The 24,259-nt window shown below is 32.9% G+C and overlaps 3 protein-coding genes across 3 annotated transcripts; 2 read left to right on the forward strand and 1 right to left on the reverse strand.

Moving 5' to 3' along the window:
• Nucleotides 1-1,153: 1,153 nt before the first annotated feature.
• On the forward strand, nt 1,154-4,414 carry LOC21398987 (probable mitochondrial import inner membrane translocase subunit TIM21). Its single transcript, XM_024162647.1, has 9 exons — nt 1,154-1,258; nt 1,485-1,606; nt 1,774-1,839; nt 1,952-1,958; nt 2,210-2,373; nt 3,164-3,342; nt 3,456-3,504; nt 3,840-3,959; nt 4,128-4,414. Exons 1-9 carry the CDS (start codon nt 1,255-1,257, stop codon nt 4,296-4,298), a joined length of 882 nt encoding a protein of 293 aa, XP_024018415.1. The 5' UTR covers nt 1,154-1,254; the 3' UTR covers nt 4,299-4,414.
• Nucleotides 4,415-8,010: 3,596 nt separating this feature from the next.
• LOC21398988 (BRCA1-associated RING domain protein 1) lies at nt 8,011-13,100 on the reverse strand. Its single transcript, XM_024162635.1, has 13 exons — nt 12,890-13,100; nt 12,688-12,741; nt 12,531-12,601; nt 12,052-12,147; nt 11,563-11,942; nt 10,904-11,224; nt 10,679-10,779; nt 10,275-10,461; nt 10,050-10,156; nt 9,738-9,825; nt 9,316-9,481; nt 8,974-9,092; nt 8,011-8,592 (listed from the first exon to the last, which is right to left on the reverse strand). Exons 1-13 carry the CDS (start codon nt 12,964-12,966, stop codon nt 8,248-8,250), a joined length of 2,112 nt encoding a protein of 703 aa, XP_024018403.1. The 5' UTR covers nt 12,967-13,100; the 3' UTR covers nt 8,011-8,247.
• A 3,316-nt stretch (nt 13,101-16,416) lies between these two features.
• On the forward strand, nt 16,417-17,052 carry LOC21398990 (NEP1-interacting protein 2). The gene has a single exon (XM_010093541.2). The coding sequence runs from the start codon at nt 16,417-16,419 to the stop codon at nt 17,050-17,052; it is 636 nt and encodes a 211-aa protein (XP_010091843.2).
• Nucleotides 17,053-24,259: the final 7,207 nt, after the last annotated feature.

Consider the following 24,259-nt stretch of genomic DNA (forward strand, 5'->3'; position numbering starts at 1 on the left):
ACTATATAAAAAAAAGGGCATAAATGGAACAAAAAGATTTAATCATCTGTTTAGTTTGTTGATTTTAATTTTTAATTTGAATTTAGATGTGATTTTATATGAGAATTTTTTAGTGTAATAAAAAAATTAAATATAACTATTTTTAAAATTTTTTTACTGCAATAAAACTCAAATCAATAAAATGAAAAGAGATTAAAACACGCAAAGCCCATAAAAAAATAAATGAGTAGTAACTAAAAAAACAAAAGGCCATAATTGGAATAAAAAATTTAAAAAACTTTCTTAAGAAGAGTTAAGAGATTAGTATATATATTAATAGATAATATTATTTGATAAATATTTTAATGACATAATTTTTTTATTCTTTGTAAAATATTTTAAAATTTTTGTTATATTTCAATATTCTAAATTTTTTACTTTTATGTTACATTTTCCAGAGAAGATTCGGTAGCAATAAGGCTTTTAGACATACAACAAAATTTTGCTAATCATATTGTTTGCAATAAAAAAAATTTAAATACGTTGTAAATACAAAAAATTAACATCATTGCGATAATTTTTACATACTCTTGTAGCATAAAATGTGAATATAATTAAAATAACTACCATGTAATTTTGTAACATTAATGAAATAAAAATGCATTTTTTTCTCCTCCTCTTAAGATGTGCTCAAGTTCGATACTTTATAATTCCATTAATGATCATGCTATTTTAATAAATAAACAAAAATATTATATAAGTTTGTTATTCTTAAAATATTTTTTTCCTTAAATATTAAGGTCCTTAATTTCTATAAATTCCGTCAAATATTTAATAGCTAACTAATATAAGAATTGAAATTAAAATAAAATAAAATAAAATTTTAAAGATTAATTGAGAGACATTTTAAAAGTCACCGACTAAAATAAGATCGGAAGTAAATCACAGAAATAATCTGTGAGATTAACTCTAAATATTATTATATTTCAACTCCACTCTTGTAAATTTGCCATGCAGTGTAATTTTTTACATGGATGATTCAAACGTGAACATTGGTGAAGTAAAGCAGATCCACACTAGAGCCCAAAGATAAAGTGATGAAGAAGCCCAGCCCAATCAGGGTTTTAGTTTCTGAGTTCGGACAACCGAGTCTCCCTCCTTCCTTCGTCCGTGACGGAGTACTCCTCAGCAGAATTAGGGCATCGCCAGGTGCTAACACTCAGAACGTTAAATCGCCACTGAACGATTCTCACAACTCAACCTTTCCGAGTCACCATGGGTAAGCAATCAACGAGCTTTCTTAAGTTACTCCCTTTTTCAACTTCCAAACTCAGTTTCTTTCTTCATTTTGTGTGGGATTATGGACTTAATACTGTTTTCTGGTTTTTGTTTTCCTGTTGTTCATCAATCGAGAAAGAAAATGCTTTTCCGGTAATGTTAGTGAATTCGTGTTGTTCAAGTGCTTATTTTGCGGGAAATGGCTTCGTTTTTGGTGATATTATTAGGGTCTCGAAAGTCTGCTATGGAGTTATGGAGAAAGAAGGAAACGGATTTTTTGAGGATTTTGCCGAGGCGCAGATGGTGGGAGTGCCGTGCTTTCCACTCGCCTAAAAGTAATCCAGATCAGGTAAAATATTTTGCTCATTTTGCTTATCACTAAAAAGTTTTTTTTTTTTTTTTTTTTCTCTATATGCTAGCATTTTTGATCGTTTTAATTTGCTTGAAGAGTACTTATTTGATATACGAAATTTTGTGTTGGAGGAAAATTTGATTTGTTATTTAATAATATTGCAGTTTGTGGCAGTGTTAAGACCAGGCTCTACAAAACATTCTAGTGTAAATACAAATAATGTTGCTAAGGTAGATGTGTTGTTGGTTGCTACTTTTATTGTAAGGCTTATAAGCAGGATATATATATATATATATAACTTCATGCTTAATAACTAGTTTGATTTTGTTCTCCTTGTGCAAGAAACTGGGTTTTGGGTTCAATAAGGTGTTTGCACTTTGATTTTTTGGTGTCGTAACTAAATAATGGATGGACGGAAGAAGTTTTTAGGGGTTTGAGAGCACTCAATTTGACTGCTCATTGTTCAAGGTCTAAAGTCCATATTGTCATTTTTTTCTATTGCTGATAGATGCCCTCACTTCCTAGAAACAAAGATGAAGAGGGACAATAATTTTGCTCTTCTACTAATATGTTGTTATTCTTGTGAATATTGTTTGGCAGAAATTTCTCTTCTACATAGAAGGCAGTATTGTAGAGAGTGTATAATTCGTTCTTGGTCACCTTCACAAGTCATGAAAAACTATGGAACGAACCCCATGAATCCTTGCATCATTAGATCTATTTCATCACAAGCTTCAAAGGAACCAGGAAAATCTCCTAATGAGGTTTGCTTCCAAACTGAATTTTGTGCACTTGCGTCTATGTCTTCTTTAAACTTTGGTCATTGTTCCTAACCTTGGCGAAAAACTTTCTGAAGTGATTCATTCAGTTTTGATACTTGTTCCAAATATTCACATGTTGCAAGGATTCTGAAGAAATTTGTGGATAATAAAGAGCCCATTTGGTAAACTGGTTCAAGTGTTTTGAACCAAATTTTTTTTTCAAACCAGTGTTTGGCAAATCTTTTTAAGTCTTGGTTCAAACCGTTGATTTGATGTTTTGACCTAAAAAAACCAAAGAGATCTGAGTTTAAATCTCCCCCTTGTTTTCAAGTGGTTTGAACCATTTTTTTCGAACTTTCTATTTCAAACCAAACAAATTCAAACCACGTACATTTTGAACCTATTTATCAAACATGCGAAAAGTTGATGGTTTCTAACCCGTAGTTAACTGAGATTAAATTCTTCTAAGTTTGTTGGGTTCAGGTGTTAATCCTAAGGATGAAATTAGACGTGAGCAGTTCCATTAAGAGTCCAGTTCTTTCTTAACTGGAAAATCCCACCTCCCTTTACTTTTGAAAAACAAAGAGGTTTCACATGATAAAGTGTTTTTTTCCCTCTAAGTATATGAAGAACTGTAATTGGGCTAACATTAAGCTGCCTTAGAATAAATGTCTAGTGTCTACGTTTTTCATTCCCTATGATTATGAGATTTGATCCCCTCTCGATTGTCGCTTGCTCTGGTCAATTTATGTTGTATAAGGTACCCTCATTTGTTCTACTCTCCCATTGACAGAATAAAAAAGACATATCTAAGGTGGAGGATCCCTTTGACGCTCCCACATATAATATTCCAGAGACGCCAGTAACGTTTACCGAGGGGGCTTCCTACAGTCTTATCATTCTTGCAGGGCTTGGTATTGCTGCAGCGGCAGGATATGCTGTTTTCAAGGAGCTTATATTTGAACCGAAAGAGTAAAGTGTCCTATTTTGTAGCTAAAATCATCTTATCTGGTGGCTGGTCGTTGTTGTTGTAGTTGTACTTTTGCATTTGGCGTCACCCTGACGTGGAAATTTCTTTGTTATAGGTATACGGTCTTTAACAAGGCTCTTAAGAGAATCCAAGACGATGCTGAGGTTAGTAAATTGATGTATCAATTGCTTTTTAACATAAATTTTTTAGTTCTTTTAGTACTTAGAGAAACTTCTTTTCCCATAAATTTGTAAAACTGCCTTGGTATACTATTTGGAGGAAGCAGCCCCTCCCTGGCCATGGAATGAAAAGGGCAAAAAGTTCGAACTTAAATAAGATAAAAACGCACGTCTTTTTCCTACATGCTTAAAGCCTGGACTGACAAATGCCTCCGATGTCTGAGGTCCGGGAGTAAAAATAATTTTTCCAATCCATGTTCTCGTGTATTTACTAACATTTGCAATGGCAATTTGTTGCTGGCCTTATCCTTTGGCATCAGGTTAGAGTGAGAATTGGATACCCTATCACAGGATATGGTCAAGAAAGTAGAAATCGTGCGGCTCGCCAACGCATTCCCAACAGGACATGGACTGATGAAGATGGTGTAGAGCATGTAGAGGTAAAGACAACTAAAACTGTGTTTTTTAAGAAATAAATAAGAATAAGAATGAAAGAAAAACTGTCTATTATTTTAAGCAGTTAAGCTATTAGCATATCAAATTAGAAGCAACATTGTATCTTAAGTGGAAGGTTTATTTGTGTCTCGCGGTTGTCATTTGAGTTATAGGTGAACTTCTATATTCGTGGGCCTCATGGAGCTGGGAAAGTGTTCTCAGAGATGTACAAAGACCAAGCTGACAAGCAATGGAAATTCACATACTTGATTGTTGAGATCAAATCACCTTCCCCAGCACAATTGATTTTGGAGTCATATTTGCCAGCCTACGCTCCGGCATGAGTTGCCAGCAAACAAACCCATAACAGTGATTCTTCCCGCAAAATTAACTTGGCGTAGGAACATAGTCCTGTTAATAATTGATTTTTTTTTTTTTGTCCCCGAGGTTGAGATATAAATTGTTTGTTTTTCTTCTCAATTTTGAGGCTCAAATTTTCAAGTCTGAAGTTTTGATCTCCTGCAGTAGAAGCTATAATAACGAGAAATATTGAGAGTTTTGATTTCATAAACTTGATTTGAAACCAGTGTCTTTTAGTTTGCATGATGAATAGATAACCCAATTTGATTTTGTGCCCCTTTCGGTTACGGTACTCATTATGTGATGGGTTCTGCCGGTCTCTTTTTAGAGAGAAATTACAGATTCTACCTTCTTGATGAGTACCTGATTTGTTGAAAGTATATTTTTTCTTTTTTAAACTCTACCTCTTAACTAGTTTTATTCTAAAAGGTAAAAATATGTGGGCTAAAGGCAGTTTTATTTTAAGGTGTATTTTTAAAAATTGTCCTTTTTTATATGTTCGAGTATGTCGTAGTTCTCTTTCTGAGGATAGAGTTTGTCGTAGTTGGGAAGATATTGAATAAGGAGTATCATGTTTTTCATTTTGGTTGAAAAAAAAAAAAAAGAATGTCATTAGTAGCATAAGATTTCGACTTCTGTAATTCGGTTACAACTAAGGATCACAAAAGACCACCTTGTTTCTCATTTTTATGATTTCAGTACTAGGAGAAATTTTATTTCCATCACTCCTACGGTACATTGGAGTTTTCCTCAAATCTAAGCGCCATAAATCCCGATTTAACAGATGTTTATGTTTCCTTAATGGGGTCTTGTTATGGGCTTTTGTGCCTCCATGCCAGTAAAAACGTCATTATGTGATCAACCCAGCCACCAAAGAGAGCAAGGAAATAGCTGAGCCTATTTGGCGACTATCTTGTGTGTAATAGGATTGATCAATTTATTAGAGCATTTTTAACGTAATACTATAATTAATGTGTCAATTGTAAATTTAATATTTGAATGTAAAAAATACTCTTTAATATAATGTTATTTGTTGTGTTAAATTTTTCATGTGTTATGTTTTGTGGTAAATTTTTCACTAAATACAGCATATGAGAAATTTAACATTTAATTGCTATCAATTAAAATGTTTACTTTTTCATATAATCATTGTAACTTTTGTATTTTTTAATTATTTTAAAAATAAAAATTTACTTTTATAACTTTTAAAGCTTAATGATTATGAAAAAAATAGATTTAGCATTTTAAATGATATTACGCATTAAAATATAAGTAAGGGCACCATAATTATTTCAACTTCTATGCAAAAGAACAAACACTGGGTTTCAGTTGCATCGCTTTGCCTTCAGCTCTTAAGTTAAATTGAACCGGTTGATTTGTTCCTGTCGAGGGTGGGTGACGCAAGCAAGTTTATTGTATTTCCTTAATCGGCTCTCCAACTTTAGGCAAACAGAGAAATAGTAGTTCGTTATTTTTGAGATGTGCAAGCCTGTCAATTGAACCTACTTAACGTTGCCATGAGAAAATATTAGGGCCGGCAATATGGGTAACGACTCGAAAACGATACGAATTTTGTGAGTTAGGGTTGAGAAAAAAGAGGTTCGGGTTAAAATTGAGTCGACCTAAAATTGACATGAAAAATACAGGTCAATTTCAGGTTGGACCCGCCTAACCCGAACACGACACGAAACTCGTAAAAAACTAAAAAATACATATATTTTTCATTACATATTTTAAATTTTATTATGAACTTGTGATATCATTATAGTTATACTCAAAATCTTATACTATTATTTACTTAATTTCAATGGATGTTATTGTAATTTAGTGTGTTATGAATTTTAAGTTATTTCTAATATGTAAAAAATTAAATAAAAGTAGACAATTTTCTTGTCAATTTCGGATTCACGGGTCAATTTCGTGTCACGGGTCATTTTCAGGTCATATCGTGTCAACTCGTAAAGTGGTCGTGTCGTGTTCGTGTTGCGGTTTTTTAAAAAATTTCGTGTTACAGGTCATGTTTGAGTTGACTGTAAATTTTTAAAAAATAATCAAAACACGACACGAAGACGATACGTGACACGAATTGCCACCCCTAGAAAATACCATAGCCTCTTAAGCTCTTGATACTTGGCCAAATATCCATCATAATGGAAACCCATCTGATGAAATCAGTAGTAAGCTAAAAAAATTAAGAGAATTAAAAATTTGAAGACGGTAATATTACAAAAGAATTACTAACAATTGCTGATCTTAATACAAAATTTCTCCAGTGAAGGGGATGCCTTAATTAGTAAATAAGGCCAAAGTAAGAAATCATTTTTGGTGTGCTATTATTAAAATTTCACAGTCGCAGAGGGAGGTTTTTACTATTTTATTTTTTATATATAGTTTGAAATTTTTTTATATATGTCTCCCCTTTATTATTTAAATATGTTCTATTTATCTACACGTATAATATTCATCCGAAAGTGTATTTTGATTGAAAGGCGCATTTCAATCCATTTTACTTAAATATACTATTTTTACTAAACTAAGCTCTTAAGAGAGTAATAAAATTCAAACAAACAAAAAATTAAGCTTTTCAAAATTTTAAATTAACGTGTCAAAAAGTTCAATAAACTGGTAGATATACACGTACGTAACATGCTTCCAAGTAGTTAATAGTATGTTAAAGGAAAAAAAAAAATAGTATTAGAGTTAATTTTGTTAACGTTTTTAATATATTTTAACATTTTTAGTTTGTGTCCCTCTGGAAACAAAATTCTAGCTCCGCCATTGAGCGATGCTCCTATAATTTTTTGCCTATATATAGGAGCATCCAACATCATCTGTCCTAATACCCGTTCAATCTCTGGGTTCTTATCTTCCTTGGCTTGTCCCTCATCTTTTGGAAGTTAAAGAAGCAACAAATAGTTTTACGCTCCTCTGCAGAAGCTGAGTATCGCTCTATGGCAAATATTAGTTGCGAAATTGTTTGGCTTTTTTCTCTCCTCAAAGACTTAGGAGTCCAGCTCTAGTATTCTGTGACAATCAGGTAGCACTTCACATAGCTGCCAATCCAATCTACCATGAGCGCACCAAGCACATTGAGATCGATTGTCATATGATTCAAGAGAAAATACAAGCTTAGATTCTTGAAAAATTTACATGTCAACACCAACAATCAGCTTGCAAACATATTTACCAAAGCTCTCCACCCTACACAATTTCATAATCTCTTAGGCAAGATGGGAGTTCAGAATCTTTACTCTCCATCTTGAGGGGGTGCAGTGCCTATACTACATGGGCTCAACCCAAGTACTGTTAAGTACAAACGGTGGGGCAATTTAGTGGTATGGCAACCGAGAATCCACATTTGCATCTTAGGTTATTCATAAAAAAGGAAATAAAATAAACAAGAATACCACCCCGTAATTCGCACTTCCAGTTGTGTCATTGTGGCGTACATATTTACGCAAGAATCTACCATTGAAAACTATTAAAAGCCAATCCTTTCAAATAAAAGAAAACTTAAATTCATCCACAACTTGTCTTCAAAAACCGATTCACTTAATATCAACTATGAGAAACCGTGACCTTCAAAAGCAGAATATTACAACAAATCCTATACATAGACAGGAAGCTCAGTCGTCTAATCAAACAGTTCTATCCTAGACGTTAATATTACAAACACATCCCATCCAACAAAAGATATTACATCACATCCCATCCCGACAAAAATTTTAATATCAAGAAAATGCTAGTTTTACATATCAGTCTATTGGTGTTTCCTTCATCAAAACAAGTTGCGAGCGCAAGTTTTAACAAACTAATTGGTTCTAGCCACAGGGATGATGCCAAAGCGCGTATAGGTTAGGGATCCTAACTTGATCCTTTATTTTTGCTTGGAATCAACTTTTAACTATGACTAGCAAAAGAATTTTACATTTGTTACAAATGCTCTTGCAATTTGTGTCCTGCAATGGACTCCAACAGCCAAGTGTGACCAATAACTTTGGATCCAGTTTGGAAAGCTATATCCTCTGCCTCACTTAACCTTTGAAACAGGATTGCTACTTCTTCCCCTAGTCTGCACCCTTCTGGCGGGTCATCATTGTATACGGCTAATGCCCGTGGAGTAGGAGCTGCCCCTTCACCACTTTGGGCAACCAATTCTTCCTTGCTTTTCAAGACGGTCCCTCCGGCAGCTATCACCAAATCTTGGAGGTCTTCCTTGTGAGATGCCAGGAAGTCACCCGCAAAATAGAAATTCAAGCCACTAAAGAGCTTAGGTGCCTACAAAGAAAATTTTAAATTCAGTCACTTAACTAGACAGGAAACAGCTTTTAAAAAATTGCTGTCATGAAAATAAAAGGAGAGAGAGAAAAGCTAGAGTTTCTATAAAATTGCATGTGAAACAAAAAAAACAAAAGTCCTTGAGCATATAACAATTATGCAAACAACTTGTCTACCCTCCCAGGCTAATGAAACAAATGACCATATCAGATTAAATTGTCAATGTCAAGAATATACGACTGATGAATCGTTTTCTAGTTGAAGTTATCCCATTCAAAGTAAGTTGTGCTAAATAAAGGCGGTTACAAAGATTATAGCTTCAAAAATTAGACACCACAACCATTTCATATTGAATTATTTGGGCTCATAAAAAGAGTGTACATTTTTTGATGCTCTGCCCCTGCCAGACAATGGACCATTACGGCAGCCATAGTTGTCGAGACTGACTTCATAAGGTTCTTCATTCACATGACACTTTGCCCCCATGCATGCTTTTATCCCTGCAAAGCCCATGTTTTAGTTGTGTCATAGATTAGAGTGTTCATTTTAGTTCTTTCAATAGCAGTGTATAAACCAACTTCAGTCGGAGTAAATAGAAGAGGAACTGGAAGTGCTATAAAATATAGTATCTGTAATCCAAATATCAGTGTCTCGCACAACAAACAAAAGAAAGGGAAACGTATAAAGCAATTACAAAGATTAAAAAGAAAAGGTAACACGTACAGTCAACTTTAACAATCCATTTTCCAGTCAAAATCGCCATGAGAAATTTAAATGTTCGCGTGCAAGCACCCACATCATTCGTGGCCACAATCACATGTGTTACGTTTGGGTTCCAGAACTTTGACACAGTGGCACCATTTATTGTACCAAACTTGACCAAAAGAATCTGTTCCAACAAGATGCACAAAAATGAATTAAAAACACAATCAGCTCCACGGCCCGCAAAACAGGACCTATAAAATGCTCATACAAAACGTGACTTGGACTTTTGCAAAATTTTGGACCAGATAATAAGAAAGCTCTTTTACACATCTTTCTCCAATAATGATAGCAACTCAGCTAATACAATGTGGTAATCATCAAACTATACAAAATCTCTTTTCAAATGAGAACTTGTGTAGATGATAGACAAAGGAATTAACCTTCTCTTCAGCAGACAAAGCAGAACCACAAAAAAACAATTTTCTTTCTCCATCTGGTAAAGGTGCCGAATTGGATAGCGGACAACTCCTGGACGCAGATAGCAGAAATTTAATGAGATAATTGGAAGTAAAATTTGCTCCGTGCATTCAACAAATGACTCTTCTCTCATAAGAAAGGTTGAGACTGAGCAAGCATTTATGCAGTATTCCAACCCCTAGACCTAACTTTTATCATCTATGCCAAACCATACATAGCATTTTGCTACTAATGACTTGATCATCAAAAAGTATAATAGAAGAACTGAACCCTACACTATAGAAGGCATGTCACGAACTTTAGAGACATTGTCCCAAGACTTTGACTTTTCATTAGGGAATCTAACTGAAGAATGATCTGGACAGAGCATTAGATAGTCTTCCTGCAAGAAATCAAAAAATAAACCAACAGGTCCATTACCCAAATATTTGGAGCTAAATTGCATGCACTGAAACAGGACATGTTTAACAAATTTGGATACAAAAGCTTGGTGTCCGTACATAAGCCCAACGACATTTTGGGACTTTCATTGCACAAGGAGCGTGATAGCTTCTCCGACAGGATCTCACATAGCATCCTAAAGCTGCTCCTTTTTTCCCACATCCGGAACACTTGAGCTTTGCTCCCCTTGCTACTTCTTCCTTCAAATTCTTAACTCTATCATCAACGTAGTACACTCGTGGAGCCCTGGATTACCAAATTTTATATCAATTTAATAGAAAATTGTTCCCCTTTAACATGTCATAATACACATAGCATAATTTCACAGCATATAAACTATCTTAGCACATTAAAAATAAAAATAAAAAATTCATCCAGTTGCATCTCCAAATTTCTACATTTATAATTCACTGTAAACGCAATCAACAGTGGTCAAGTATACTAAGATCCAAAAATGGCATACCAGCCAACGCACACTTTGTGAGCATGTATGACATTTGGAAGCGTTGCCTCATAACCTACAACCGATTTCCCATTAGAAAAATGTAACATTGTCCCTGTATCCTGGTAGGAGTTCATTCAGGGGGCAAAAAATCAGGACAGAACACAAGTAACCAAGAATTGAAGCCTTTAGTGACGACATAGTAATTAGCAACTAAATTGAAATCACTCTTAGTAAAGAAGTTACCTCCGAGATTTCAGAGGAATAGCAAAATGCACAAATAGTTTCATTTGCAAACTGGCCATCCAAAACTTTAGGCCCCGCCACACTAGCTTGTGACGTTGTCGGAAGTTCGGGCTCTAAGTTAGTCATCAAAGCTCCAGAGTTGGAAACTGATTGAATGTGATCAGCACTGCCCAGGCCCAGCTGTGCTGGCCCATAGTTCAATTGCTTCTGTCTCTTTACTCCCCTAAAATTACCATCCTTCTCAAAGCCAAAACTGATCTTGCCTATTACAGAACCATTGTTCCCCCGGCTTGATCTTCTAAACAAAGAATTTTCTGACCTCTGAAACAAAAAATAAAATAAATATAAATAAATAAATAAACCAATTATAATCAACAACCTGATTCCCTGAATAAACAATATTTAGACCCCTTTAAATACAACAGAAGAAAGGAATTGCCTGGTGAAAACCATGTAAGCAATGGAGAAAATACTCCAATTAGAGAACAAAAGACATTAGCAAAGACTCAACCAGCCAAGAACTTAAAGTGAAAATTCATAGAATGCCAAGCCATCAACGGAAAGTTGCTTTTTAATCCAATTGGAGATGTCTACAGCAATTTTGATAACCTAAAGCAACAAAAACGCCTTGTTATAACCAAAGAAATGTGAATTCTTACATGCTCACTACATCGATAATTGCTATCATTATCTGAACCTCTGGCACGACCGAATGATCTACGAATATCTGGTGATGATTGGGGGACTGGATTTATATCCATGTCCACAGCCTTACACCCTTCAGTCCCTCCACCTCTCATATGAGATCTCGGTGATGATAAATTGGGATTCCCAGCACCACTAAATTCAATTCCTTTATCATTCCTCTTACATTCTCGGTTTTCAACTTTGCCATTCTCGTCAACCCCAACTTGTTTGCCAATATAATTCCCACTACGTGAATTATCCCCATGAGCGTTTTCACGTAATTCCTCACTCATTTTATCACCAAACCGGATAGTACTCGAGGCGGGGCTATGCATTGAAACCCTTTCAACCTCTGTAGAACAGATACATTAGATACCAAATTAGTATTACCCTACTAAGAAACAAAAGTTGAACACCAGAGGAAAAATATTCAAAATTTGACCTTTAAAAAAGATCGCAACCTGAATGAGCCGGCTGAAACAATTTAGCAGAAAAAGTGGCGTCCAAGCATTTATAAATTGTCAACATATTTTCCATGAAAGGCAAATTCCTCAGATCTGCCGCGAAAAACAATCACCAAGCATCAGAGAGAAACTCAACAGTAAAAATCCTATTTTTATCAAGCATCAATGACAAACCCAACAGCGATCCCATTTTTTCTTGAAATGAAGTTGCTTGAGGATTAACATGATAATACACATAACGCATTGATAAAAAAAAAAAAAAAAAAAAAAAAAGAGCCCAGGTATAATTTCCTCCTGGAAATAATTTTATTTTCCATCAAAAGAACTTAAAAAAATGAAAAATCCATTAAACAAAAACAGACTTCCCACGATTTCATCGGTAGAGACTATTTTGGTCCGAATGAAAACAACTAAAACGACCTAAAGTTTCGTACTACGACAGAAAAACCCACAAGGGTTAATTAAAATAAAATAACCTATATTTACAAAGTGTGCTTTACAGACAGGGCAATCTGCACCGAACTGATTGGCGCCAGGTATACAAGACCTACAATAAATCCAAAAACGCAAATTCATTAGAAATCAAGAATTAGAAGACAAAACAAATCAAAAAACAGAATACGAAAATCTCACCTGCAGAATACGTGATCGCACGGGAGTAGCGTCGGTCGATTGAACAAACTTAAGCTGAAATATAGACAAAAACAAAAACACCACAAAATTCTAGGTTAAGCATCTATTTATACTCTCTAAAATCCTTATTTTTTTCTCAGAAACCAAACGCAGATGAAAGATGAAATTAAATTTAAAAAAAAAAACCCCCAAAAATACGAACCAGAGAGGGCATTTGAACTCCAAGCCCAACTTCTGAAAATTAAGAACCCAGGGATTGCGGTTCTCGGAATCCGCCATTAATACCGGTTCAGTCGCGAGCTTTCTCTTTGCGAAGCTAGATTTTTGCTCCGGTGAAGAACTGTCAACTGCTTCTCAACTGTGTCTCTTCGAAAATGGCGGTAGTGATGGTAGCAATTGGGAAAAGCTGAGGACGGTCAAGTCATTTCAAATGACTTGTCTCAGCGCAATCAGACAAGTTTGCTTACACGTGGATGGCTGAGATTGCCTCGGAAGTAGAGCTGAGACACATGGCGGGTGTAGATAATTCTCTTTAACGAACGATGTCGCTTCATAGACGCGCGTGCTTTTCCTTTAAAGATGGGGAAATCCCGCCACCAAACCTTATTTATTGTCAGTTGAGAAAAAAAAAACACCGGGTTTATTATATTTGAACTACGATTTACGCGTTCTTCGTTTCACATATTTTAATTTTTAATTTAAATTTAAATGTGATATTTTTTAAAAATTATTAATTATAATAAAAAAATTAAGTGTAATATTTTTTAAAAAATTTAATTATAAAAATTTAAAATTTAAAATTTAAATCGATAAAATAAATGAAACATAATAAATTCTCTTATAATATTATTTATTTTATAAAAAATTTAAATTTAAAAATTTTCTCACTTATAAAATATTCATCAATAAATTAGAATTATTAATTTACATATATGCATGCTTCAAGCAGACCATATTTAATGTTATTTGCAGAGTATCTGACCAAACCATCAAATTTTAAAAATTTGACCGTTAAAAAATTTATAAATTTCCATAATAAAAGGTCAATTTATTTAGTCCTGATACATCATCGCGTTCAAATGATATAAAATTCGGGTCTATTTTTTACGACCTTACACAGAATCAAACCCAAAGCCAAAAAAACAAACACAGCATAATAATTTGGGAAAGTAATTTTATCCCGAGTCGTTTGGAATACGATCCTGTGAGTACTTGCCTTGCTTTCTTTCTTTCTTTCTTTTTTTTTTTTCCCCCTTTATGCTTTATGCTTCTTCTTCTTCTTCTGAAAAGAAATAAATCATACCTCATCTAAAGAAATAAATTCAAAATCAGAGCAATACCCAACATAATCTTTCTTTAGCTCATATTCAGTTCCAAAGGATCTGTAGTGAAATGTACACTACCAATTGTTTAAAAATACTATAGAAACCAAGATCAAGTTTTTGATCTCTTTCCCACGAGACTATAAGGGCTAAAGCTAAACCATCAAAAAATTCCGGAGAATAAAGACTATGATGATTTACAAGTACGGTTTTTCAATCAACTTCCAAACAAGATTCTCATGAAGTTGAATGGGTATCAACCTTGCAAAGAGAGACAAAAATGTATAAAATGGGTTGACCTAGCGACATTGGATAGAGCGCACCGAGAATCTTCTGATTCAGTATATGTTGTTCTCTGTCCGCCAGCGATGAAGATATTTCATCGCAACAAGTCGCGCCTAGACCTGGACGACATCCCTCCATTGAGATCTGGTGCTTTCTATTCGCCCGGCGAGCCACTCATGGTCTGAGCAGCGACCGTGGCCAATGTTGCCTTTCACGGGCCAGACAGTGACAGGGGCGGTGATGGCTGCGGCGCCATGGCCACTGGGGGCAGAGATGAAGAAGGCAAAGCGTTAATGCAAAAAGGTGATTTGTTTATTTAGGAGATGTTTGGTTGATGGATTAGAATTATTTTCGATTTACGTATATTTTTTTAAAAAATATATATTATAGTAAATTATGAATCATAATTTAAATCATAGTTTGAATCCTTCAATCAAACATTTTCTTATTTTTTATTTTCTCTCTGAAAAGAAATAGGTTCACTTAATTAAGAGAAAATTACAAAATTATGTTGGGATATTTACATTTTATACCCTTGTGTTTTAAATTTATTTAAAAATTATGCATTCAGTTTTTAATCTCATTAAAAATATACATTTAAATTAGATTTAGGACTTAAATTTATACCTTTTTCACCGTTAATATTTAATTTTAAGCATAATATACCTAAAACGCCCTTGAATAAACATGGAAAAAGAAAAAAACTAAAAACATTCAAAAATACCTTGAAATGAGTTTTTTTTTTTTTGTGTTTTTAATTCTTATTTTTGTAATATTGGAAAGTTTTAGTTTTATTTTTTTTCTTTTTCTTAAGGATAGTTTGGTTATTTCAAATGTTAAAATTAATTATTGAATGAGATAAAAAATAGATTTATATATTAAATTTAATTTGTCGAAATCAAAAACTAAAAATATAGATTTTAAATAAATTTAAAACATAGAATAAGAAAATGTAAATGTCCCAATTATGATTCCATGTGGCTTGTAGCTGATACGTGCAATATCAAATGGAGGCACTTGGGTCGCTGGATTCACGACTCGCGGCAAATAGCACTTCTCATCAAATTAAATAGAAAACAAAACTATACACGTAAACAGTCAGTCCCAACGAAACTCACACAATATCCAAATCAAAATCCAAGACAAACACAAATGGCCAAACTTACAAAAGTACAAAACATTAGTCCAATCTATCCATTGTCAAGTTACCAATATTGGTTCTAGTTTTCCATTATATATATATATATATATTGTTTCAAATTATGTTTTTTTTTTATGTAAACTCTCTCAACTTTACATATTTGATAAATTAGTTCTTTAACTTACTTTACAGATTTAATAAATTAGTTCTTTAACTTTTAGCGTTAACAGTTTACCTTTTAAATTTTAAAATTCATTATAATATTTGTTAAATTGAAAACGAAATTAAAATTTTAGACGGTTTTTTTTGACATAAAGGTTTAATGAGACTAAATATGTTTTTTTTTTTTTTTTCTGTCCTTAAGCACATTATGAGTGAAACAAATTCTGATATTGGGGAACCTCTATTTTTTCCCGAATAGTTAACCTCCAATTTTAAAAACTTTTCGCTCATGACGTATTTGAAAAATTTTAAACTCCTAAAAAGATAGACTCAACTAAATTAAAAATATTTTAAATAATCCTAAAAGAAAAAACATAATTTTGAATTGAAAATCAAATACTAAACATAAAAGATATTCTAATAATAATTTTGGTCGAGAAGGTGTTATTATAATTTTGACATAAATCAAGGAGTGTCAATGTAATTTTCTCATAATAGATAAAAATTTGAGAAATAATAGCAACATTAAATAGGATAAGAATAGAAATAATTTGATATTAGAAAACAGGATTACGATTTCTAAGCTATATATATAATATGATAAATGATTAATTATTGTTTTACTTTTGAAAATTTTAAAAGAGAAAAATCTGTTTTGCTCCTCCCCTATAAGTGCATAACTTACACAAACACCCCCTGATATTACGAAAAGTGCCACGCCCACCCACAGCATTAAAAAAAAGAAAAGAAAAAAACAAACAAACCATGATTATTCATCGATTTGTAGAGTCTTCTTATATTGACGTAAAGCTAGACGACATGGTTGAGCTTGACGTTGGAAGCCCTTCCGCCATGCACGTAAGCATTCGTCCCAACTCCATGCACAAAGAATATCATCATCACGGAACAACTACTCATCCTGACGTCCTAGAAGACCAAATCGTCAACATTCCAATCATCGGGCCGGCCATGGAGTTAGAATTGAGAAAGTTTGTTGACAGTGACTGCGAGAGTTTGTACGCTAGAGCCTTCGACGTCTTTGCTTCGTTGCAGCTGGAATTTATAGACATGATGAGGGTTTCTTTCAAGATGTACAGTGGAATAATCAAAAGTATTTTGGATACTAAGTACGACGATCGAAGGAATATCAAGTACGTATTGAGCGTGGAGATTACAGTTTGCAGTCGAATATTGTACTGTGATGAGTACGCCACATCTGGTATGATTCCCGCAACCGAGTCATCCATTGACAATTTGGAGATGGAAACCCTACTCGGTCATCCTGATCCTGAGGAGATCAATTTTCCTGAATGTAGTATTTGTTTGGAAAATATTGGCTATGTCATGGATTGTATGCCTTGCCATCATGTATTTCATCGTTTTTGCATTCGGAAGTGGCTAAACACTAGCCATTATTGCCCGCTCTGCCGCTTTGAGATGCCAATTAGTTGCTGATTTATCATGCTTTGGCTCATAAAACCAAGGAATGTTTAGCATTAGTTTTTCAATTATGATGTCAATGACTAGCCATTATTGTGTACTTAGCCGCTTTGAGATGCCGATTAGCGTTTATTCATTAAACTATTAATGTTGAGTTTTTGAGGTAATTAATCTCTAAATTATATTGTCTACTATTGTTTTCTGGTGGTATTGATAACATTAGTTATAATTAAATTAGTTTAACATACATGCTATGTAAATAAATTGTTGATTTTTGGAATTATGATGAGGAATTAAATTAAGATTTTTTAGCTAGGTTTTTTTATATAGTTATTTTTTAAGAAAAAAAATTATCACTAGTATTTGATTTAGTTGAGTCTAAAATAAATATCGAGTTTTCGTTCTCCCTCTGTTTGTATGTCCTCGTGATTCTTCTTATTCTTCGTTTTGGTTCTATTTCTCTCCTTGATTATATTCTTTTCTTTGAATCCTCCCTCAATCCTGATTTCCATCTCCTTTGTGATTATAATTATTATTTTTCTATATCTTGTAACTATTTCTCTCATTGATTCTATTTTTTCTTTAGTTTTTCCATTTATTTATCTCTTTAGTGATTCTTTTTTTTATATTTCAGTTCTATGTCTCTCTTTAATTTTATTATTCTCTTTGAATTCTCCATTTATTCTCAATTCTATCTCGGTCCTATAATAATTGATATCAGAGCTCTAGTTGATTTTTTAAAACTACTTTGTTCAAAGAATTTTTGAGCGTTTTTTTTTTTTCCAGCACAACAACATTAAAAACGAAAAAAAAAAAAAAAAACTATCCTCCCAAAATAGAATATCGTCCCAAAATTCCTTCTGCTATGAATTCCAACTTTTAGAAGTTCTTTTGTTGACACAACTATGAAGCGAATATCATGAATCCCAAGTAGTGCTGAAACTTTAGACAGGTCGCACGTGACCGTCCGAAAAATAGAATTTGTGCCCGTTGCCCGAGCCTGCCCGCCCGTCTAAAAAATTCGGGTTGCCAGCCCGAACCCAAATACTTCCTTAACGGGCTTGGGGCAAGTCTTTGCTGCCTGAGCCTGCCCGAAAGAGTCTGAATTTTTTATATATTTTTTTATATTTTGTTTTAATTTTTATAATATTGTATATATATTATATATAATATTATTTATTAATTGTATTTGTATATAAATAATTATTAAGTTATTTATTGTAAAAATTATATAAAAACTATAATTAAGATTAAAATCAACACACACTATTAACACAATTCAAAAAATTAATTTTGTTTATTAATTTTTAAATTTATAATTCATGATTGCCTCGTTAAAAACCTTATCAAGAAAAACTCAATTGGGATAAAAACTTGGTAAGGAAAAAAGAGTGCAATCATTTTGTGATGAATTACAAATTTTACAAAATTACAAAGTCTAAATATAAAATATTACAATTATAATGTCCAAAATAAATAAATATTTACAAATTATAATTTAATTTGAAGCTGAATGATCGTCTTCAAAATTAAATGTTAATCTATTAAATTCATCTATCCATTCTTGGCTTGCCGGCGAAATTGTATCTTGTAAACGTTGATCGAGACGATCCCAATCCTTAATGCACACCAAAGCTTCAACAATATCCCTTTACAATGTGTTTCGGTGTTCCTCAAGTATTTGTCCGGTTGTACTAAAGGCTTGTTCGGATGAAACAGTGGAGACTGAGATCAAAAAAATATTCATTGCCTATCAAGTTAGGACGACCAAGTTAATGCTCATACCCTCCACCATTGAACTAAATCAAACACTTCGGCACTATCGTCAACTACTAAGCTCTCGCTGAGGTACGCCATAAGCTCGTTGAAATCGCCGCCGCCGCCACAAGCTCTTGATGAAGATCTACGCCCAACTTTTGTTTGAGTCTTCTTCTTTTTCTTCAACCAGAAAACATTCATGAATGAATGCGGGTTTTCATCTTTTTGTTGCGGTTCCTGTACTCCACAAGTGGTGTTTCTAAACCTATTCTCATAAACACTATAGAGAGAAAATATTTTTTTCCTTTATTTTAGGAAATTGGTTAGAACAATCGATTTCTGAAAATTCACCTAAGTTTTCTAAACCTTCTAATTTTAATCTAGGATCAAAAATAGTACCGAAACCATACAATATTGGTAATTTAGACCAATATTTTTTAAATTTATTTTCCATAGAAGCGATAGGAATTCTTAAAATTGGGTCCGTCCTAAATTCACTAAATAAAATACTAATTCTTAAAAGTTCACCTAAAGCTAAAGGTGATGTTGGGTAATATGTTCCACTAAGTTTTAAAGTAACTTCATGAAACCTACCCAAAAATTTATACAAAGTTTTGTTAATTTACCAATTATATGGGTCTATATGTGATACTAGTGCTGGAACTTTGGACGGGCCGCCCGCGATTGCCCGAAAAATTTGATTTTTTACCCGAGCCTGAACTCCCCCGGCCCGATTTTTTTGGGTCGCCCATTCGAGCCCGAAAAGGCCCATGGATGAGCCATGGGCCTATGTTTGGCTACCCGAGTCCGGTTGGGCAGCCCGAGTGGTCCGAAAAAAATATATAGTTTATTATATTTTGCAAGCATGTAGTAATAGGGAAAGCAATGTGATTAAATAATTAAAGAGCAACGAACTAGCTAAAGTGCTGCACTTCAAAAATTTCTTGACGAATGGGCACAATAAAATGTTTTATTGTTCCTCTATTCCTGTCTGCTGTTTCTTTGAAAATAAACATATTTATTTTTGCTTAAAAACTCGAAGGATGGTTTCAACAAGTACACGTAACATGACAAGCAGAATTCATGAGCAAAAGAAAAAAATCCTAAATATACTATTAATATGCACAGATAATAGTGTCTTCAGGTTATAGATTATTATTAGTCCACAACACTTTCACTTACAAAGAAACTGCTAAAGATTGATTACAAAAAGTTCCACGAGATACAAAAATTCCTGCTTTGAATAATATGCAATGCAAGTCTTCTTCAGCTCACCTCTTAAATCACAAGACATCCTGATCCAAACAAAGCACCCTAACTCTGACCTCCAATAAATTATTTATTTTACCCTTTTTTCACTAAATGCAAATTATTAATAATATTAACAACAACAACATACGGAATTTTTCACTTTAAATAATATACAAAACAAGTCTTCTTCAATTCACCTCTTAAATCTCAAGACATCATGATCAAAACTTTTGACCGCTAACAATAACAATCGCAAGACCTTGTCATTAATCTGTATATGTAATATTTAACTGACCAATTTTCAGTCAGTGAAGAGAAACCAAAACATATAACTAACAGTTGTATTTCAATATCATGTTTTGTCTATGCTATAGTACTTTACCAAAAAAAAAGGACAACCTACGCTTAGAGATGGATAGAAATAAACATGATGACTGTGGTTGAGAATCTTCAAATAGACTGTGACTTACTCATCATATTCAACTTGTCATATTGTGATAGTTTTAGGATATTGTGATAATTTTTAGAAAAATTGTGAGAGAGATTTGAGAGATTGAGCGAATTTGAGAGAGATTGAGAGAAATTAAGAGGGATTGAGAGAGTTTTGGTGAGGAAAATGTGTGGGGAATGAGGGATATCTATAGGAAAATGTTTAGGTTAAAAATTTGATTTTTCCCCCCAAATTCGGATCCAACGGTCACTTTTTGTCTCGGCGGGTCGGGTTTGGGCTGGTTTGGCTGAAATTCGGGCAACGGTCAATTCGAGCAATTTTCGGGCTTCGGGTTCGGGCAATTTTCGGGCCAGAGTGAAAAAATTCAAAAAATATTCCAGCGGACAATGGTTGACGAATTTCCATCGGCAGCGGGCTTCGACAACTCTGTCCATTTTCAGGCAGCCCGAAGAGCCCAAATTTTTACTTGGATGGGTAGCCTTATGGGCCTGCCCCCCGAGCCTGAAAAATTCAGGCCTCGGGCAGGCCAGCCGGTCCAAAGTTCCAGGACTATGTCATACTCATAATTTTGCACTGATATAGTTTATTATAGCATTCTTATAAGGGAGGCATTATTGAAGCATTATATAAGTTGAGTTTCATCTTATAGGCATATCTTGCACTAATGCTCTAAGAGTTAGATTTAGTGCTTGTAAGAACCTAAATCAATCTTGTTCTCTTTGGTTACTACCTTGAATCCATGCATTACTATATCTAATTGCTTTTATATGAATATTCATTGATTTTAGACTGAATTTTACTACTAAATTAATTACATGGCATGCACAACGTTAGTGAAATATAGTGCCATACCCGAATAAACTTAAATTATTTTCAAAATATTCAATTGCTTTATTATTTACACTAGCATTATCTAATATTATAGTCATCACTTTATCCCTTAATCTATATTCATTAATAACATTTAAACGACGTGACATGATATGATTAGTTTGTGACGATCATAGCTAAGTAGCTGTCACTTAAACTCACTAAACATGTAAATATTTAACAATACTTGAATTAATTAAACTAAATTTGCAAAAAAAAAAAATTATTTTTATATATCATATATAACAAAGGAAAGTAGACAACTTTAATATTAATTAACAGATATTAGTTTTTAACCGTCACTTAATTAGACACCGAAATTGGACACAAAATCTGAATCCTTTTTTATAATCTAGTACCAATACCTATAGATTTCTTGCCTTTTTAAATTGTTACTTCACTATTTTATCCAATTAAACTCATAGATGTAAGTTTCTTCAACAAGAATAACAACGAATTAGATTAGGATTTTTTTTAAAAATAAAATAAAATCATAGTCATCTTTTAGGATATATTTTTATCTTTAATATTTGATTTTAGATTTACATTTACATTTATCTTTAAGATTAAGGATTTAGATTATTTAAATTATTTAGTTAAATTTATCTTATTAGTTTTAGATTTCAATAATTATCTCAGTGAATGCTTCTCGTTCTCTCTTTTATCTCCCATGTAATCGTGATTTTTTATTGTTCTTCTTATGTATCTTGGTTCTATTTATCTCGTTGATTAACTTAAAATTTAGTACTTTTCTTTAAAAGTAACACCTAAAGTTTTTTCCTTAAAAAAACACCTAAAGTTTAAAAACTTTACAAAAAAAAAAAAGCGCAAATTATGACGTTGGCTCTCCCAACTTCGTGATAGTCTTCAATCACACGGTATTCTTGCGAGTGATTCTTTTCTTTTGGAACGAATTATTCGTTATTATATGAAACAAAAAATCTTATTCGGCAAAATAATAATAATGATAATCAATAATAATAGGAACGAAAAATCTCCCAAGTCCCAACTTAGACCATTTCAAATCCAACGGCTGGGATTGAACCGAATAATGGCTCATGCGATCTGGACTGTATTAACTAATTAGCACGTTCTCAACAAAGACGCGTCCAATGTGAAAACGAAAACGTGCAACGCAATAAAGAACTTAGAACAAAAACGTACTCTCTCATATTACACGCGCCACAGTGATTGGATCATGTAAGCTGATATGAAACTAATTACTCGCGTGTCTTTCATTCGCGTTTTGAAGGAGCGTCGTAGCCGTCTTAGGCTCCTGACCACCCTGAAATTCTGTGAGGTCTACTAGGCCCAATCATAAAGAGCCAACAATGTCTGAACCAAAGAAAAGCACAATAAAAGGCGGTTTCTGAATATTCTTCTGAACACGTGGCATTCTGTTATTGGTTTCCTTTTATCTGGTAACATCTTTAGCATGTGATTTCTATTTTTTAATTGGCTAAATAAATTTTCAAACTATGTTGACGTTCATCCTAGTTTGTCTAATGAAAATAAGGTTTTTAATACAATTAAACCCGAATTTATAAAGTTGTTATAATGTACCTCATTTAGTTAAATTTGTTCAAAATTTTTATTAGATTTAAAGGATTAAAAATTTAGATATTGAAATATTTATATTACATGTGAATTGAAATGTTAAAACGTGCTTTTTTGACACTAATTTAACACAATCATCATCAAAATAATACATATTATAACAACTTTATAAGTTGAGGAAGCGACTTATCAAAATTAAAAGTTTAATAAATAATTTAGTAAATCACGACAAATTTATGTGACAAATGTACTAAAAACCTGAAAAAATGCTGACAATACAAACATCTATACTTAAAAATGGCGTCACTGTAAACTTCTAGCTAAGGAAAATTAACATGGGAGTTTTTCAAAGTTGCAACTAATAGAAAAAATACAATTAATTTTATTAAACAACACCAATAATCATACTCGATAATCCATCTCAAGCAATACTTGTTTAGGCCTTTACTTTGAGAAACCCTTACGAATACGTGGAGTTGTAGACACACCCAATGATGAGGTCTCATGAATGCCTAAGCCACGTAGACTGTCTCCCGCGTTCAATTTCAAATACACTCCCACATTAGAAATAAATCATAATTATGTTTTTCTCACCTACACTGACATAGTATTGGTTGATCTAATTAAAATAGATGTGTTTAGAATTCGTTTTAAAATAATTTTATTTTTTATATAAAAATAGAAATAAAAACGTTTTTAATTTTAGACAAAAATTATTTTTTAAAATGTGTTTAGTAACTTTATCAAGAGATTATTTTTAGTATAAATAAATCTATTAATGTTTCTCTCTGCTCGAGAGAGAAGAAAATGAAAATAAAAAATAAAAAACGACTAAAAGTCATTTTTCATTTCTTTCATATTTTACATTAAACTAAAAAATCATTTTTATTTTTGTTTTTTTATCTTTAACTGTGTCAAATGTCGTTTTAAAATCATTTTTTGTTTTTTTCTCAAAAAACGTGAAAAACAAAAATACGAACAATTCCAAACACAGCAAATGTTTCATTTTTTAAAGCTAACCTTGGCAAAATGAAGTGATGAAAGAAATTAGGATCTCATTTGCTATTTTTAGCAGTTTATTCGTACCCTGATTCGAATCATGGTTTATGATTCGCTACAGTATTTTCTCTCATAAAAAATACACATAAATCGAAAATGATTCTAATTTCATGATTCTAATCCATGAACCAAACGTCTCATAAATGACCTCTCATCATTAATGTTTATACGACAAATTGTGCATGTAGCGCATTTCCTCAAATCATACAAAATTGTCAATAAAATATTTTAGATTACTCCAACTTTCAGTCTTTACATCTGCTTTAAAGGGCTAAC

Source organism: Morus notabilis, unplaced genomic scaffold (assembly GCF_000414095.1).
Source record: "Morus notabilis unplaced genomic scaffold, ASM41409v2 Scaffold602, whole genome shotgun sequence".
Classification (NCBI taxonomy): Eukaryota; Viridiplantae; Streptophyta; class Magnoliopsida; order Rosales; family Moraceae; genus Morus; species Morus notabilis.

Bases quoted from the DNA above. Each gene is read 5' to 3' on its own strand.
- LOC21398987 (XM_024162647.1), top strand. The intron at 1,607-1,773 runs GTAAAATATTTT...ATAATATTGCAG, and splicing joins CTAAAAGTAATCCAGATCAG to TTTGTGGCAGTGTTAAGACC. The intron at 3,505-3,839 runs GTTAGTAAATTG...CTTTGGCATCAG, and splicing joins GAATCCAAGACGATGCTGAG to GTTAGAGTGAGAATTGGATA.
- LOC21398988 (XM_024162635.1), bottom strand. From the start codon at position 12,966: ATGGCGGATTCCGAGAACCGCAATCCCTGGGTTCTTAATTTTCAGAAG. The intron at 12,742-12,889 runs GTTCGTATTTTT...TCTATATTTCAG, and splicing joins GAGTTCAAATGCCCTCTCTG to CTTAAGTTTGTTCAATCGAC. The intron at 10,157-10,274 runs GTACGGACACCA...GATTTCTTGCAG, and splicing joins CAAAATGTCGTTGGGCTTAT to GAAGACTATCTAATGCTCTG.
- LOC21398990 (XM_010093541.2), top strand. From the start codon at position 16,417: ATGGTTGAGCTTGACGTTGGAAGCCCTTCCGCCATGCACGTAAGCATT.